Source organism: Cryptomeria japonica, chromosome 11 (genome assembly GCF_030272615.1).
Source record: "Cryptomeria japonica chromosome 11, Sugi_1.0, whole genome shotgun sequence".
Classification (NCBI taxonomy): Eukaryota; Viridiplantae; Streptophyta; class Pinopsida; order Cupressales; family Cupressaceae; genus Cryptomeria; species Cryptomeria japonica.
In genome coordinates this window covers 189,414,427-189,432,252 of record NC_081415.1, presented here as the reverse complement: position 1 = coordinate 189,432,252, position 17,826 = coordinate 189,414,427, and the positions used below count along the sequence as shown (strand labels likewise).

Here is a 17,826-nt window from a genome sequence, read left to right as displayed (position 1 = left end):
TCTCACACTACTGCTAAAATTCATTGCAATAGCTATCTCTTGGTGTTCTTTGTACATATGACTACTTTCCAAAGATTCCAGCCTCAAACAGCAAATCTACTTTTTGGGTTCAAATCCAGTAAACAATAAATTTGATCCTTGTTTAATATCGTGAATGAATAAAGGGATAAGATCTGTAAGATTCTGCAGGGTTAGGCTGCATAGGTTGTTCAGGTACAAAGAATGTTCAAACACTTGCTCCAAACAGAGATTAACAAGGCTTACTGATTGGACACTTCAAAACTGCCACAGGTTCTAGTGCATACTAAATGAGTCAGAGATGGAAAAACCTTGCTGTACTTAATAATTTATTACTACCATTAATGTTTCCATTAAACTATATGCTTCATATGAATAAATTGTATACATTCAAATATCGACTGCTTACACACTTGTTATTGAATATTGCAACACACTGAATAACTATAGATCCCTGAATATACTTATATTCTATTTTCCATTTGCCATGCTTTTTAGTTTCCATTCACCCCTATAAACCATTGATTTCCTTACTCTACATTATATGGAATGCCCAAATCTCTGATATTCACACTTGCTATATTACTTGTCCTCCATCTCATTCCTGATTGTTTTTCCGCTTCATGCAAAACAAATTAACCTCAATTAGTATCATATGCACTTCAAAAGTTTTACACAGCAAGCAATTCCTTCAATTCACGAGCATATATAGGAATACTCAAGAGAGACAATGTTCCGAAGTAAATAATATATTTCTTAAACCATCCAGATTTGCATCAAATATAGAAATGGCTGACAAATATAAATATGCAATATGATCTTATTCTGCTGACTAGACTGCTACAGTCCCTCTACACCCAGATATTTTATAAAACACTCATATGGTTGGCATTGCCCAAAATATTAATCAAATTGATTTTCTTGTACACTCTGTACCAGACAAACGTTGCATTTTAGTGTGTTGCTGTTTCCTTCAAAAAATCATAAACATAAATCAGTTTTCTAAATCAATATTATAAACACTTAAGTGGTAGTAATTGACTGTAACATGTACACTTTTCTCTATTTTTACACTCTATACCTGAATGACACTACATTCGAATCTTTGTTACTGTTTCCTTCAAGAAATCATATATATAAAATAAACTTTCAAAAAACATCCTAAGAATAGAAATAAAATACAGCGTATAGATTGATGTCCATTAACTAAACATTAAACCAATCCAATGCCCCATTGCAATCAAACCTTTTTTCGGAAGATTGCTTCTTATAATAATTCAGTTTCACAAGACAATATACAGACCAAAGTTTTAAAACTCGGACTTGGCAAACCAAAAAATTGGACTCGGACTTGGACTCGTGAAAGACTTGCGAAAGACTCGGCAGAAAAAAAACGGTAGTTTTACAAAAAAACATAAAGAAATTAATGCATTTAGAGAACATAAGAGCCATAATTGAAACATTACACGTCATATGATCTCCAAACACTCAATATTTGAAATTTCATCATTTATACTCATAGTTTCAAACTTTAAAATGTATAATAGAAGCATAAGTTTATAAATGTTTACAAAATTACATATAATGATAGGTCTAGATCTTGGGGGAGAGAGGAGAGACTAAGATAGAGAGTGGTAGAGAGAGGGAATAGAAGAAGAGTGACAGGGAGATAGATAAATCTAAAATTCAAGGCAGATAAAGTGAGTGAGATAGAGAGGGCGAGAGAATGCTAATAGGAGCCTCCTGATTACTGAAATTTGACTAAGTCTGAAAATTTAAAAGATCTTCTAAAACCTAGAATTTGCATTATTATTCCTAGAGATCTGAAACCACCCTCAAACATCCTGCCAATATATACATGAAATATAAAAATGTCTTTTTCCTTTCTTATACTTAAATGTTATATTTAATGTATATATTCTGATGAAGGGAATGAGACTGACTTGAAAAAAAAGATTTAGATAATTTTTTGACTTGTTTTCGGGGTTGCACGAGTCTAGTCAAAAGATTCGCCAAAAGACTCGCCAGGACTCGCTTCGCGAGTCCATGGCGAATCAACTCGTGGTGCCACTGGACTCGCAAGTCCGTGGCGAGTCCACGAGTTTTAAAACTATGATACAGACAGATGAATGTTTGCAAACTTTTTTAATCTAATAATAAACTGTTTCTTGTAATTATTTATTTATTTAAAACAATATACAGATGAATGTTTGCAAACTTTTTGAGCCTAATAATGAGCTGCATATTGCCATATATGAAAATACATTGAAGGTACAAACAAAATTGTTCACCTATAATCATCTGAAAATATAGCTCTTCACACATTCACAGAAGTACCTAGCATCGTATAAGTTTCATTAAACAGCAGGAGAAGATAAGGCATCATCAACCCTGTCCTGTTTTGGTTTATCCACTTCAGCTTCCTGTGCTCCCTGTTCAGAAGTTACTTCATGTACTTGTTCTGTAGATCCTAGCTCAATAGATAGCTTGTCTTCTCCCTCCAAACCAGAAACCTGAAACAAAAATGATATTCCTAGTTCTTTTGGTCAAGTAAAAATGTAGGGAAAACATTTTTTATAACAACTTTCGATTAAGATAGTTGTCGATCATCAATATTAAAGACACTGTAGTCAACTATATTAGAATTACCGCAAATCAGAAAATGTACCATATGATAAATTAGGCACTAACCAGTGCATTGGATCCACAATGTACTTCTGTAGAGGAAGTTGAGGGGGAAGATAGAAGTTCTTTATTCGCATCTTTTGGCAAAGACTTAGAACTGCGGCTAACTGCACTTACACTTGACTCTCTATGCTCTGCAACAGCAATATCTGAAGAGGAAATTGCATGTTTCCCAACTTCTTCAGTCTGCAGATTCAATGAATTCACAATAGTTGGCTGAGTTATATTTTGTAAAGGAGAACTGAGTGCAGCAGATGTGAGGGGTTGACATATTGCTGGACCCGATGATGAAACTGTAGGTTGGGAATCCTGGTGGGGCTGCATTTGTGCAAGATATGGAGGAATGGGATGCACTTGAGAAGGGTACTGGGCATATGGCCTTTCAACATGGGAATGACCATTCAGGGATGGACCATAAGTTGGAAAAGCATATGCATGCAGTACAGGATGTACTGGAAAAGTACCCACGGTTGCCAGAGGAACATATGCAGATGGTGCAACAAGTGGCCCTTGAGCTTGACTAGATGCAAATGGCTGCTGGCAGTTAGATGAAGGCACAGTTGCTGCCTGAGGAACAGGCACAGCATAAGGAAAAGATGGAGCAGTCATCATAACTGCAGGGTCCATCATCATCCATGGTGAAAGGCTTCGTAATTGTCGTTGTAACTGATCTTGTAGCTTCTCCGTTTCATTCTTTAAATTTATCTTCTCCTCTCTTATCTCATTTTTCTCTTCAGTCAACTGCTTCAACAGAAATCGTTTCAATGAAAGAAAACATGTTAAAGAACAGTAATGAATAAGAATTTAATCAAATAATTAACTATTTTCCCAAACATTTCTGCATTGCTTTTATGTCTAAGTTATTTGCTTCTAAAGCCAGTGCTTCAGTTGTCAACAAAGGCATGGAAGGATAAACATTTCTTCTACTCACTTCACGAGATTCATTCAGAAGTGAAGAATGTTCTTGTTGCAGCCGCTTCAACTCAGCTCTAAGCTCCTTCACAACTTGTGTACTTTCAATGAGTATCGATGCCTTATCATTCTTTGGCCGATCAGGATCTGTCGAAAAACAAATTTGAAGACTATCATTAATGATGATGTACATATAAGTTTCCAGGAAACTGAATAGGATATGGGAAACAATAATTTTCTGGGACTTCTGAATCAAAACCGTGGAAACATGTATGACTATGTTCCATGGTATTTTGAGAATGGGAGCAGCAGGGGACAGTGGGAAACAGACATATTCAAGTTTAGCTATACATGGCCTCAAAATTCAAGTTTAGATATTTATATAATGTATCCAATTCATTCTTTAATGTTTTCGTTACAATAAAAGCCTCCAATCAAAATCCTTTTTCAATGTAATATGTTCATTGATTTGGGTATAGTGCCAATAAAAATTATCAATTTATGATTTCATTCTTCACTGTCTTCATTATGACAGAAGGACCAAAGGCTACAAAATCATAAATGGGAGTGTAATAACAACACATTTCCTACAGCTGTATGCTCTCAGTATGATTTCACTTCACAACTGTACACAATCATTCTTTACTCCTACAACTGTATGCTCTCATTTTATATGTCTGCTCCCCTATAAAATCATAAATGAAAAATGTAATAACAACATATATTTCCTACAACTGTATGCTCTCAGCATGATTTCACCTTACAACTGTAGACAATCATGCTTTGCTCCTTCTACATGTGTTTTCTCTCATTTTATAATTGTCAGCTCCCCTAAAGAAGTATGCAGTCATAGAACTCCGCATTGTAGAAAAGGGTAACAACTGTATGTTGCCATTCAACAGGGGTACATTTTCATTTGTGATGTCGCCAACTCAAGCCATGAGGCTTAACAGTGCATTGGCTGTCCTTTCCTTGGATTACCCAAGAGGGAGAGGATGTAGACTCTAGAGCACTATTGGGTAAGTGTTGGAGTCTTTGGCTTGTATTCTATTCTATTCTTCAGGTGTGGGCACATCCTTTTATGCAACTTAAGTTGCAAATAAAATACCCTTCATCAAACTCAGATCTAAGCTCAGAATATTTATCTGATTTTTCTGCTAATTTATAGAGATTTCTGAGTGTTTCAGAATATGAAGTTACAAAAAATAGACCTAATCTGCCCAGAATTTTCAGAAATAACTTACATTGTTTTTTCCTTATCTTTCTGATGAATATGACCAGCAATATGCAGATTTATGCCCAAATAACAGAAATGCCTTCAAAACCCTAGCAGCCCTTGCCAAGATCCTCAGAAAACCAGTGCTAGGTCTCCCAATGACATCCCACTTGTCCTTGCTGATGTTAGCTTCAATGATGCTCCCAAATATGCAAGAATTTTCTGTACATTATCCAAATCTGAGTCTAATTACTTTGAATCACACCTACACAATGGCCTCTAAACTTGATAAGAAGATGCAGCTCTGAAAATGATGTGCTAAGGCATCACAGACCAAAGCCCTTCCACCAAAACACACCCTTCTAACTAGGGAACGCCCATATGTCTCTCCTAAACCAAGGATACTCAAGGGTTTCAAGCCTCAAGCCAAAGATTGCAGCAGCAATAGAGAAAAGACTGATCACATAATGAGCTCCAAAAGAACCCTAAAATATTATATAAAGACTCCCAAAGGGATAATTTAACCTTAGCCATTGATCCATTACCAACTCAATCCAATGCTCTAAATCACTAAAAATGAGCCAATTGTTAGACTTGTGTAGATATTGTTGATATTGTTGTCATTGATGTCAAACCAGCTATTTGGTTTAGACCGGACAGTATTTGTGACCCGGATTGGTCCAGATGTTATATGCAGTCAGTATGTGCAGTTCTTTGGTTATGGATAGATGTTGCTGTTTTGGACAGATGTTATGATGCAGTATGATGGAGGTAATATATTGTGGCAATCTCTGGAAGATCCTTGTTCCAGAATTTTGAGTTCTCATTAATCCCGGTATCAATCATGTGCCTCGGTATTAGCTGTTTTGGTCAATATATGTAGTATCTCTTCGAGCTTCGTGTTGCGGTATTCTTGGTATGTGTGGAGTCTGCGATTTGGAGATGTTGCACTTAATTTTGTTATAATGGGTCAGTATTCTTGGGTCCCAATGACCCTGCCCCATTCCGGTAATCTAGGTATATGCATTGGCAAATGAAGTATGTAAAAGGAAGCATGTAGAGATCTTGCGGAGGCCGACATGAGTGTCTTGATAACATGTTGGGCTTGGCAGACACACTATTTTTTATTTGTACCCTTCAGTATATATATATATGTACATATACATATGTAGTAGCATGAGGAATGAAAAAGCATGATATGAAGGTGTGTGTGAGGAGATTAAGGAAGTTCATGTGATATGCGAAAGAGAATTAGCAGGGAAGGTAGCAGTGTGTAAAGTGTGAGTTACTGACCAAAAAAACAGCAGTCTTTCACCGGACCTGCTGCAAGACAGTTATACAGAGATCTCTAACAGGATCTGTTGTAAAGTTTGTGAATTGTAATCTGAGCTTAACCTGAGAACTAATCCCATGCATTTGAAGATGCAATCCTTTTCAGTTCAACCTCTTATGTTGCAGTGAGCATTCTGACAGCGAGTCGTTCCTTTGTATCTTTGCAGTGAGCAGTCCGGCAATGAGCCGCTTTTGTAATCTGGCAATGATCCACCTTGTTGTAATCACCATGTAACTAGTTATATTCTCCTGAGAGTTGACACTCTCCAAGGTTTTTCCTATTTGGGTTTTCCACGTATAAAATCAAGTGTTTGATTTGTGGTTGTGTTCTTCATGTTTATTCTACATTTGTTGCTTCATATCTGTTAAGTTTGTTGGATGAAGTTTGATATCTCTATGGAAGATTAAAGTTAGGAGAAAGTTTTTGAATCTGTGGGAATACTCATTTACCCACCCTCTCAATATTATGGTTCTTTCAATCTAGTCAACACCAATAGGCTACTTGAAATCACATGCTCCCTTGACCCTTTTGGCACATGCTTAATAAAATCACTTAAAGTACATGTCTCCTAAGTCACTAAACTTAAAAAGAGGGAAAACTTGAGTCTTTAGGTTGAGACAGTTAAGTTGCATAAAAAGACATGCCCACAACTTAAAATCACTTAAGCTCGCTTAAGTTGCATAAATAGATGTGCCCATAACTTAAGAATAGAATAGAATACAAGCCAAAGACTCCAACACTTACCCAATGGTCCTCTACGTCCTCTTCCTCTTGGGTGATCCAAGGAAAGGACAGCCAATGCACCGTTAAGCCTCATGGCTTGAGTTGGGGACATCAACAACTACACTAGTGAAGGGGGGCACCATTCCGGTTGTTGAAGGGTAGAGCACAAACAACACCAGCAGTGGTGGCAATCATTTGGGAGGATGGACGCTTGGGTGGCATTATGGCATGATCTAAATGGCCACAACTTGGAGGAGCAAAGGAATCAACAAATTTTGGGCATTGTCAAGACATTAGAAGCAGCAAAGTTTTGTTTATGGCTGCTTGGGCAACCTATACAAGAGATAGGTACCCTAAATTGGCCAATTGGTGCAAACCTTGATGGTTTGAGGGATCTCAACAAAGGGTTTGTTGGAATTTTAAGGCCACAAACCCCTCCAAAGGGGACCACATATGCCACAAGGCATTTTAAAAAAAGACTTTAAGCATGAAACAATTTTTTTGAAACGTTGTACTGTACAACTGTGCAACTCATACAACCTACAAAAAGATTGCCCCAACTAGGCCCAAAACTGAAATTGGACAAACTTTATAGTTTATATCAAATTGGGGTTATTCACTTTTCAAGCATTCCAAATGCAATGGCAAGCTTTGTTTAGCCTCAAAATATTTCGAGAGAATAAATTGTTTGGCTAATGCCACACTCAAATCCCTAATTGCAAAATTGGTTTCCTTAAATTTAATTTGAGTGAAACAAAAACAAAAGTTGACTTTATCAGCCTCCTAGACACAATGCGACAATCAAAAGTACTAATAGAATCACCAAAATGTCGCAAACACTCAAATCATAAAAAACATAAATGCAAACCCTAGAGTTAATTTTTTTTCCTATCAAACAAATCTACCTCCAAAGCATCTAAAAATACAACAGAAGAGCATACTAGATTTAAGAAAACACCCATGCAAAATGATTACCCACCACCACCAAAATCTCTCAAAAATGGAAACTAAAAAGATCCTATCCATTCACAATGGCTCTAAAACCGTGTTAGAATCTACAAAAGAAAAAGATAACCCAAAACCTAGTGAAAGAAGAGGATACTATGAAATCATTAATGCAAATGATATTAAAACCAAAATCGGAAAATAGAGTTAGCTTCCAATGATACAAGATAAATGTGAATGCTCAAGAAGCAAAATAGCATTACCTTAGCTATAAAAGCATGAATGAATAACAAGCTAGAGGATTGGTTGCATATATAGGAAAAGGGGAGGCAAGACCAACCAAAGAGAAAAGTAACTCCTTGTTGATGGTGTTTTCACGCACTAAGCAACGTAGAATAAAATACCAAAGGCACTCTATCCTCTCTTGAATAAAGACTCTCAAATGATGAAGATTTGCATAAAAGGATCACTTGAGATGACTTCAAGGTTCTCGATGTTAGGTCTTAATGTGTTGGATAGCTTCAATGGTATGATGTGATTTGTTGTACCTACAAGGGGACTTACATAGTATCTTGATTCAATCTCAATGGTATGACGTTCTTCAAATGATGTTGCAATATCGCTCTTTTCTACTTCTACTGATTGTTGATAAAAAGGTGAAAAAGGTAGGGTTTAGAAATGTTATTCTAAACTAGAAATGCAAGATAATGGACAATCTCAAGTGAGCTCAACTAAGCTTTGCTTTGACATCTTATGAACATCTCCACAATGCTAGTGCAATCTTCTAAGGGTAGCTCGATGATTTTCAAATCACTAAATCAAACATAGACACCTTCAAATGAAGCATATCAATGATGAATAGTAATTGAAGTTAAGCTTAAGCTGAATGATTCCAGTTGACCACACAAGGCGAGTATGCAATCATCAAATTGCTAGTGGTATGGATAATGGAGCTTCACTATGAATCATGCACATACATCTTTCACTCATCTAAAATACTCAAAACAAACTCTATTCTATTTTTTTTTGGTTTTTTTTTCAATTATAAGCTCTCACGAAAGGGAATGAAGAAATAATCAAATGTTCCAAAACTCAATAAATCACCAACACTTCAATGATTTTGTTAATTTCTGAAACATCAAGTAACAATTCTTCAAAGTCTTTTGATTGATCTCTCTAAATTCTGCTTCTAGTCTCTAATTTCTCATCTGATGATATACAAATCATAGTTTTAAAACTCTTTGACTCGCCTCGGACTCGCCACGGACTCGCGAGTCCTTTGGCGAGCCGAGTCGACTCGCCTAGGACTCGCGTGGCGAGTCCAGGCGAGTCCCTGCGAAAGACTCGCGAGTCTTTCGCAAAGACTCGCGCGAGTCTTTCACTCGGACTCGCGAGTCTTTCACAGGGACTCGCGGGCCCAGAAAAAACGCGCCCGTGGGGCTTAAAACCAATTTTTTTTTCATTTTTTGACTTCAATTTGGGTTTTTTTTGGCTGGAGCAGGTTAGAAGGGTTTGGAGGAGTAGAGGGAAGAAGGAAAAATCAGCAAGAGAGATCTAGGTAAGGATTTTTCTCCTCCTTTTTTTTTTTCATTTGAATCATTTCATTGTTTTGAAACTGAAAAAAATCTTGAAAAACAAGGGGATATGCTGCCAAATTTTTTTCTATTTTCTTTCCTAAGTTATTTCCTCTTTTTTTTTTCTTGTTTTTGAATGCTATTTTTCCCAAATGATTCATTGTCATTTTTTTTGTTGATTTTCCATAAAACCCTGCTGATTTTTTTTTTTTCATGTTAAATCAGCAATGGCAAGTTCAACTCCAAGGGCAACCCCAAGGTCAGGAAGACAAAGAGATAAAGCTTGGAAATATGGGATTGCAGGAAGCAAAAAGGGGGAGGTCACTTGCACCGAATGCACAAGATGGATGACTGGTGGAATCAATAGATTAAAATACCACCTTGCACAAATACCTGGATATGGTGTGGAGGCATGCCCCAAATCAACTCCTGAAATTATTAAAGAGATGAAGGCCATTCTTGCTGAGAATGATATGCATAAGGAAGAAAGGCAAAAAACAAGAGAAGCCATAGCAGCTGCAATGAATCCCACATTGTCCACTTCGGGTCCCATTGGTCATAGTCGGGGTCGTCAGTCACTTTCATCTTTTGGTGACAATGAGGGTGAGGCTAGTGGCACTCCTGTTAGATCAGACCCTAATTTTTTTGTACCACGCAATGTTCCAGGTGCACAACCTTCACTTGAAGGTACAGGATGGAATAAAGAGAAGCATGAACAAGCACAGATAGCAGCTTCAAACTTTTGGTTTTACAATAATCTATCTTTCAATGCAGCAAACAATGTGTATTGGGAAAGTTTTGTTAATGCATGTACAATGGCGGGTAAGGGGTTTAAGGCCCCAACAGGTCATGACTTCAGTGGGCCATTGCTAGAGAAAGCTGTGAAAAATACAGAAGGTGTGGTTGATGATCAGAAAAGGTATTGGAAGAGAAAAGGATGCAGCATTTTATCTGATGGATGGACAGATGGACGGAATAGGACTCTTCTCAACTTCTTGGTGGCTTCAAATGGTGCAATGGTATTCATAAAGTCTGTTGATGCCTCAAATGAAATAAAAAATGCAGAGACTTTGTGTAATCTGTTGGATGGTGTGGTTCGGGAAGTTGGAGTTGAGAATGTTGTCCAAATTATCACGGACAATGCAGCTGCATATGTATCTGCAGGTAGAATGCTTATGCAGAGGCATCCTTCGATTACATGGAGTCCTTGTGCTGCACATTGCTTGGACTTGGTGCTAGAGGACATTGGGAAGATTGGATGGGTGAAGAAGGTGGTTGAAGATGCAAAAAGTGTCACCAAATTCATCTACAACCATACTTGGGTGCTTGCTTTGATGAGAAAATACACAAATGGCAAGGACCTTGTGCGACCTGGAGTGACACGATTTGCTAGCCACTTCATCACTTTGCAGAGCATTCTTAGTGCCATTCCTCATCTTAAGCAGATGTTTGTGTCAGATGCTTGGTTGGGGTCTGCATACTCCAAAAGACCTGAAGCAGAGAAGATTGTGACCATTGTTTTTGATGATGGGTTCAATAAAAGTGGAGAGGAGTTGACTGCGGTAAGTAACAAACACAAAAGTAAAGTTTATACAATCTTGTCTATTTGCTGATTTTATTTTTTAGGGGTTGATTTTGTATTAATTTAAAATTTGTTTTAATTTTTTTAGGTGACAGAACCTTTGGTGAGGGTTCTTCGTATGGTGGATGGAGAGGGCATGCCAATGGGTTTCATTTATGAGGCCATGGATAGGGCCAAAGAGGCCATTTCACATTACTATCGTGGAAATGCAAGAAAATGTGAAATCTTTTGGCGCATCATTGATCGTAGGTGGACAAACCAACTCCACCAACCGATACATGCCTTCGCCTACTTTTTGAACCCGAAATTCTACTTCTCTGATTCATTTAGGGCTGATGAGGAGGTCATGGCAGGTGTTATTACATGCATTGATAAGATGACACCTGATCCTGAGTTGAGAGACAAGGTTCTTGATGAGTTGGAGGTGAGATTTGACATTTGCAATTGCTCTATCTTTATTTATGAATTCGGAAATGTTCATTATTGAATTTGAGTTTGACACTTTGACTATCTAGTATCTATTTCTGAATTTGGAAATGTTCATTCCATTGTTCAAGATCTACAAAAGTGCAGAGGGGAGACTCTTCTCATCACAACTAGCAATTGATAGGAGAGGAAAACAACAACCAGGTAAAACATTTAGTAACTTAGTTCAACAGTGCAAGAAAAAACCTACAAACTTGATTGTTACATTTTTTTCTCAATTCTAATATTTCTAAATGTTTTTTGTAGATTTATGGTGGGAGAATTATGGTGCCGGCACGCCTAATCTTCAAAAGATAGCTATCCGTGTTTTGTCTCAGCCATGCAGTGCTTCTGGGTGTGAACGAAATTGGAGTGTCTTTGAAAGCATTCACACAAAGAAGAGAAATAGATTGTCACAAAAGCGGCTCAATGATCTAGTATTTGTTCGGTACAACCTTCGCCTTCGAGTTAGACAGGTGGAGGGTGTTTCACATGAGGCCATTGACTTGGATGAAATTGATCCATATGGTGATTGGACCATGAATGAACAAAATGATGGTGATGATGTCCTCCTTACCGAAGAAGAAATTGCAGAAATAGAGAGAGAAGCAGCACAAGATGCAGAAGGAGCAAGATTGGATGAAGATGAGGACGAAGATGAGGATGATGATGAGGACTATGACTTTGAAGAAGACTCATCTCACCATTTAGATACCACAACACCCACTGCTACTACTTCTAGCTCAAGGCCTGAAAAATTGAGCTATATTAGGAAAAATACAAAGAGGAAGATGTAGTCTTCTCTTTGGTTTGTTCATTCACATTGCTGTTTTTCACATTTGCAGTTGGACTTGGACATATCATTATATGTAATTTTGTGAACATTTATATACTTATGCTGCCATTATAGTATTATACATTTTAGAGTTGAAACTTGAAACTTGAATATGCTGCCATGAATGATGAAATTTCAAATATTGCGTGTTTGTACTTTGTAGATCATATGACATGTGTAATGTTTCAATTATGGCACTTATGTTCTCTAAATGCATTAATTTCTTTATGTTTTTTTGTAAAACTACGGTTTTTTTTTTTTGCCGAGTCTTTGCCGAGTCTTTCGCGAGTCTTTCACGAGTCCGAGTCCGAGTCCAAAATTTTGGTTTGCCGAGTCCGAGGCGAGTCCGAGATTTTCAACTATGATACAAATAAAACAAGTTGAGCTTATATAGAGCTCTCAATTACAATGAATGGCCAAGATTAAATCAACATCAAGGACCCAGATTTTGCCATTTAAACCCTAATTAGGGTTTGTTATTACAAAATAACTAACTTATTGCAAAGCATCAAATGACAACCAATGGGAATATGACATCCATTTGGTACAAATTACGAGAAAAAATCCTCCAATAGAAAAAATGATGGCACATAGGATCATAACAAACTTTCTTCTAGAATCTTGTTGCCCTTATCTTTTTCTCTTTTTGCAAATTCAATGAATCTAGACGTCATAGATATTTTTTTTTATTGGGACTGCAGGCAAGTTCTTCAATTGTTCTTCCAAGTAGCTAACTTCATCCAAGCTCAAAGTAAAAGTTTTCTCCCAATCTGGTCCAAAGTCTCTTGTCTTGCTAGCAAGTATGGTGAATAAATGGATAGCATCTAGTTGTTTCTCGGAAGGTGCTCCATTTGGTTCAAAGAAGATAATCTTCACCTTCTCCATCAATTCTTCAACAACAATGTCGATTCCTTCATTCTTCCCTTTCTCAAGAATAATGTCAGCCACTTTCAAGATCTTATCATGTATTGAATTGATTGCTTGATCTACCTGGGTGCATCCACCGCTGATGTCTTCGAATATGAGCCTCCTCATGCGAAGCAAGTTAGTCCACTACTGAAAAATCAGGTGATTGTCCATCCTTCAGTATTCTTTCATCCATCAATGTCCGTCTTGGTGTAGCCTTCATTACTTGCAAGATAGGTATGGTGAAGTCTCTTGTGTAGACAAAGGTGTCATATACTACCTTGAGTGTCTAAGTCCTCTAAAGAATCATCATGGTTCTGTCAAATATCTTTACTCCCTTACGAATGCCTTTTCTCTTCTATAAGTTTTAGTGATCCAAGCATCCATCAATTGTGTTGATGCCTTTATCTTTTCAAAATCATCAATTGTATATGGAGGAGGTAACGACGATAGTGAAGATGATGGGTCATGTTGCCTTAGCAGGAATTTGAGTTGTTGGAGGTAACCTCGCAATACACTGTTCTCTAATCTGTTATTCTTTTCTACTTCCAACTTGAGCATGTCATGAATTGTCCTCAGTGTGTCATTCATGTCTTCCAATGCTTGATCAGTGATAGGACCTAGATTGATTGTCGCCAAATCGAATTCCTCAACTGTAATCTCATCCTCTGGCTTGTCTACTTTTGGAATTGCAATTTGTATGATCCTGGATCCTTCTTCGTCTCTTGTCATCTTTGACATCCTAATGGCTGTCTTCTTTTCATGTTCTTGATTTCTATCCAAGTAGCTATCTAGATCAAAATGATCTTGTTCTTCTTCTATGACCACGTTCTTTGATAACCTCTCTCTTAACCATGAAGGTATAGCAAATCTCTCTTCTCCTACCTACATCTCATTCACTTGTCGTTCTTGTCACGAAGGAGATGTCACTTCTTGTTCTCCATCTTTTATGTTCTTACATGTGACATTACCTGCCTTATCATTGGTTGGCTTGGGTGAGGCTATCTTGTCTTGGATCACTCGTTGTCTTCCTTTATCATTCATTTCATGATCAATACATGTTCCAATTACTTGATTCAATTCTACTTGGTGTATAAACGAGGTACTGGTAGAAGGAAGAGGTGTTTGACTTGACTTGTGCTTCTTCTTCAAATGCTCTTCTACATTGTCTCCCTTTTGCTTGGATCCCTTGGAATGAGCTGAATGGGTGGCACTTTCATTTTGACATTCACTTTCCATCTCTTCATCAAAAGAGTCCACTTCTCCCATCATCTGGAATGTCACTTGAACACCCCAGTCACTCAACATATTGATTTGTGCTTCTATCCATCGCTTCGTGTTTGATAGGAGTGGTTTCATCAAGTCCTCCAAGTCTGTGCTCTCTACTTCAATCTAATTGACCTTCACCTCCTTGATCTTTTCCTTTTTGTATATTGGTAAAAGACGCTTTCCACTCTCCTTTGTTTGATCAGGAATGTCGAAAATATTGGTTACTCTGATGATCTCAATAGGTAGCCTAGAACACATTTTCTTTCTAATCTCCAAATCGTCAAGTGCGTTCATGAAATGATCTTCAATTTGTAACTTGCGTTTATGCTTTCTTCTGCTAGTCTTCTGGATGTTGCCGTAGGGATCAAAATTGTCTCTAGGACTATACAGCATTAGGAGAAAAGACTTCAATTCTTCATCTATCTTCTCTACTGCCTGCAATGATGGACAAACTTCCAAGGATCGTCCTAGTGAAATGGGAAATGAAATCTTTGCCTTCAATTTGTTCTTTTGTACTTTATTGTATGCTATTAGTTGCCTCACTAGCTCAAGCAATAATCAATTTATCAGTAGGATATCTCGACAACATATAAGGTGGGCAAGAGCATCCCTGGACCCTTATATAACTGAACTTAGAAAACTGAATGAACCATGCACCAAACTCCTCCACTAACTCCTTTGCTTCTGGTGATAACCTTTAGTGAATACCTCCTTGTAGTGTCCTCGTGATATGCATAGTGAATGCATCATTTGCTCTCTTGTAGTGTGCCTTGTTAAGGTAGTGCAGCTAGGTGTAAGATTCACATGCTCTCAACTGTCCTAATCTTGTACAAACTAGTCCTCTGTATGTTAATCATGCGTATTCACAAGCCTTGACAAGTGAATATATGACATATGAGCCCATGTAGAATGTCCTTGTCCGCTCTAGCCTCTTGAGTTGTACATCAATGTTTTTGCTGATAATTCTTGCCCAAATGATTCTGCCTTTTCCTGTTGAAATGATCTCCATGAAGTAGAACATCCATGTCTCAAACTGAAAGGCATGTGGAATCCCGAAGACTCGGCTAATAAGCGTGATCCAATCTCCAAATTCTTCCTTGAAGTGGAGCTTGCCTGGAAGCTTGGATTGACGGGGTCTACTCTTTAGTACCCAATACTTATTGATTATCTCTTGGCATTTGTCGAGATCATCATAAACCACCTTTGTGGCATCCCTACTTTTGTACACCATGTTGTTGAATTCTAGTATGTGGAAAGCCTCGCTGATTGCATCTTCGGAAAGGTAGGCGAGCTCTCTTCCATCTGGTGCCACTATCATTCTCTTACTCGGATCATAACACTTAGCACATTCCAAAATGAGTTTGTTGCACTGCACTGCCAAAGGGAAGCCTACCGCCTTCACAATGCTGCTATCCATCATTGCCCTGGAGCAACCTGTCGGCTTGGTAGTGTATAATGGACCTTGAAACTTGTTCGTATCAATCTGGCCTAGGTTGATATCGCCCACATTGCCCCAAAATGATGTAATTTTAGACTCCATGATGACATTCTTTGAATCTTCTTTGATGAGGGCTTGCCTTGCTCCAGCCATCTTGTGCTTTTGAGAGTTGTCTAAGTTAGTTTTGTAAAACAATGATTGATTTGCAAACAAAACCTAACCGCCTCAGCTAGGATTCATAACCCTAGGATGGATAACATGAATTCAACCCTAGCTACATCTCTAATCCTTAGCCATATATGATATGATTATCTATGATAATAATTAGCCCTTGTGTACACTTAAAGATGATCAAAATGCTCTAAGTAAATATTTCAAAGATGAAAATTGATGAATGATAGGGTATACCAGCACCGAAATCAGGTCTGATATGACAAAATTAACCTGTCTCAGACCTGCGAACTAATCTAAAACAGGCTGGTAACTTCAATTTGATCCCAGTGACTTGTCAAAATTGCCCTTTGTCAAGGCAACGCCATTGTAGAATTGATAATCTCCCTTTGATTGTCATTGATAAATGTAATATCACTTTCTGGATGATAGGTTCATTGTTTGAAAGAAACCAATTCGATGTGGAAGATAAACAAGTTTGATACCTCAACAGCCTCACCTTTTGTCTTGACAAAACCACTAGTTGCAATGAATTTGCCTCTCTATCAATGAATTCGACTGATATGTGATCAAATCGCTGTCTAAAGAAAAAGATCAAATTCGTTGTTCAAAATGATGGTAATTCACTTATCAAAATGAGATGAGTTGTCTATAGCTTAGGGTGCCATTGAATATGAACAATCATCACCGAATGAAGTCGCTGCATGTACAGATGAATTTGCTGTGGCTTAGGATGCAATTGCTGTATGTGAAAGATGAATTCGTTGTCCTTGATGATGATCTCTAATCGCTGTCCTTCAACAATCGCTGTGACCTTGTGTGATTCGAATTTGGGTTGGATAATAACCAAATACAAATTGTTGATCCTAAAATCAGAATCACTCGCCATGAATTCATCACAGTTCTAATCAAAGTCGCATGGATCCAATATCACATGAATCGCTGTCACTTGTTAATCAATTTGCTGATGAAGTTGAATCACTGGTAATCAAATTGAGAGTTGAATCGCTGATACAGTGGCAATGTCAATTTTGAGTTGATCAAATGAAATGATCAATTCTGGCTTATAATCACTAAGAAAGGTCGATACTTCATCACAAATCGTCTAGCAACTCTCATTTAATGTTCTTGCAATTAAAACAATAGGGCGATCTGACTGTAATCATTCAATTCTGCATAGCTAAATGAGAGCACCATATTTCAAAATCATGACATTCTTGTGAGTCGCCACCTAGATCAAATGTGTTGAGATACATTTATGAACACAAGGTGCCATGAATTAAATGATTGCAATCAATGCCCATGAAGGACTTCGAGTTTTGCAATTCGAGTCATTAGGTGTAATTACCTTGGCGTTATTAAATGCAATACATCGCATTGATCAAATCAACTCATGATTATCAGTTCGAATATATTGCCATCAATTCATAAAGCGAACCTCATATATTGCATATGGCCCAATTAATCATGACAAAACAATCTCGAGTTTTGCATCCCAATCCTTAAATGTGGAATGCAAATACCATTTACATGTCGCAATTATCATTCATAGCCATGCTTAGAACTTTTAAATTTTGAACTTCAATTATGGATCAACTGGCTATATCGAAGTTAATGATCCACATTGATCCTCACAAAATCGTGGATATCAATTTTAAATGTCTTTCACTAGTGCGACACCTCTCATTACATGTGCTAAATTCATCGTTTGAAATCGTTCTTGAATTTTAAAACTCACATTAAATGTGGTATAC

General features: G+C 37.5%; 2 protein-coding genes across 7 annotated transcripts in view; one reads left to right on the top strand and one right to left on the bottom strand.

Annotated features, from left to right (window-relative positions):
• Positions 1–336: 336 nt before the first annotated feature.
• Positions 337–17,826, bottom strand: part of LOC131071100 (transcription factor bHLH121) — a 91,552-nt gene continuing 74,062 nt past the window's right edge. For 2 of the 5 annotated variants that reach the window (XM_058006804.2, XM_058006801.2), the window contains exons 3-5: positions 3,635–3,762; positions 2,710–3,444; positions 1,962–2,531 (exon numbers count right to left, since the gene is read on the bottom strand). In XM_058006804.2, coding sequence (XP_057862787.2) covers positions 2,376–2,531; positions 2,710–3,444; positions 3,635–3,762 — 1,019 coding nt within the window. In that variant the 3' untranslated portion in view covers positions 1,962–2,375. Of the gene's footprint in view, positions 638–1,961; positions 2,532–2,686; positions 3,445–3,634; positions 3,763–17,826 lie in introns of those variants that run through there. The other 3 variants (XM_058006802.2, XM_058006803.2, XM_058006805.2) reach the window with 3 other exon arrangements.
• On the top strand, positions 9,255–12,642 carry LOC131859826 (uncharacterized). 2 transcript variants are annotated; one of them, XM_059213981.1, is made up of 5 exons: positions 9,255–9,390; positions 9,632–10,968; positions 11,077–11,412; positions 11,546–11,618; positions 11,721–12,642. In XM_059213981.1, exons 2-5 carry the CDS (start codon positions 9,634–9,636, stop codon positions 12,248–12,250), a joined length of 2,274 nt encoding a protein of 757 aa, XP_059069964.1. In that variant the 5' UTR covers positions 9,255–9,390; positions 9,632–9,633; the 3' UTR covers positions 12,251–12,642. The 2 variants fall into 2 exon arrangements, with proteins under 2 accessions (XP_059069964.1, XP_059069963.1); XM_059213980.1 differs by having other exon boundaries at positions 9,258–10,968.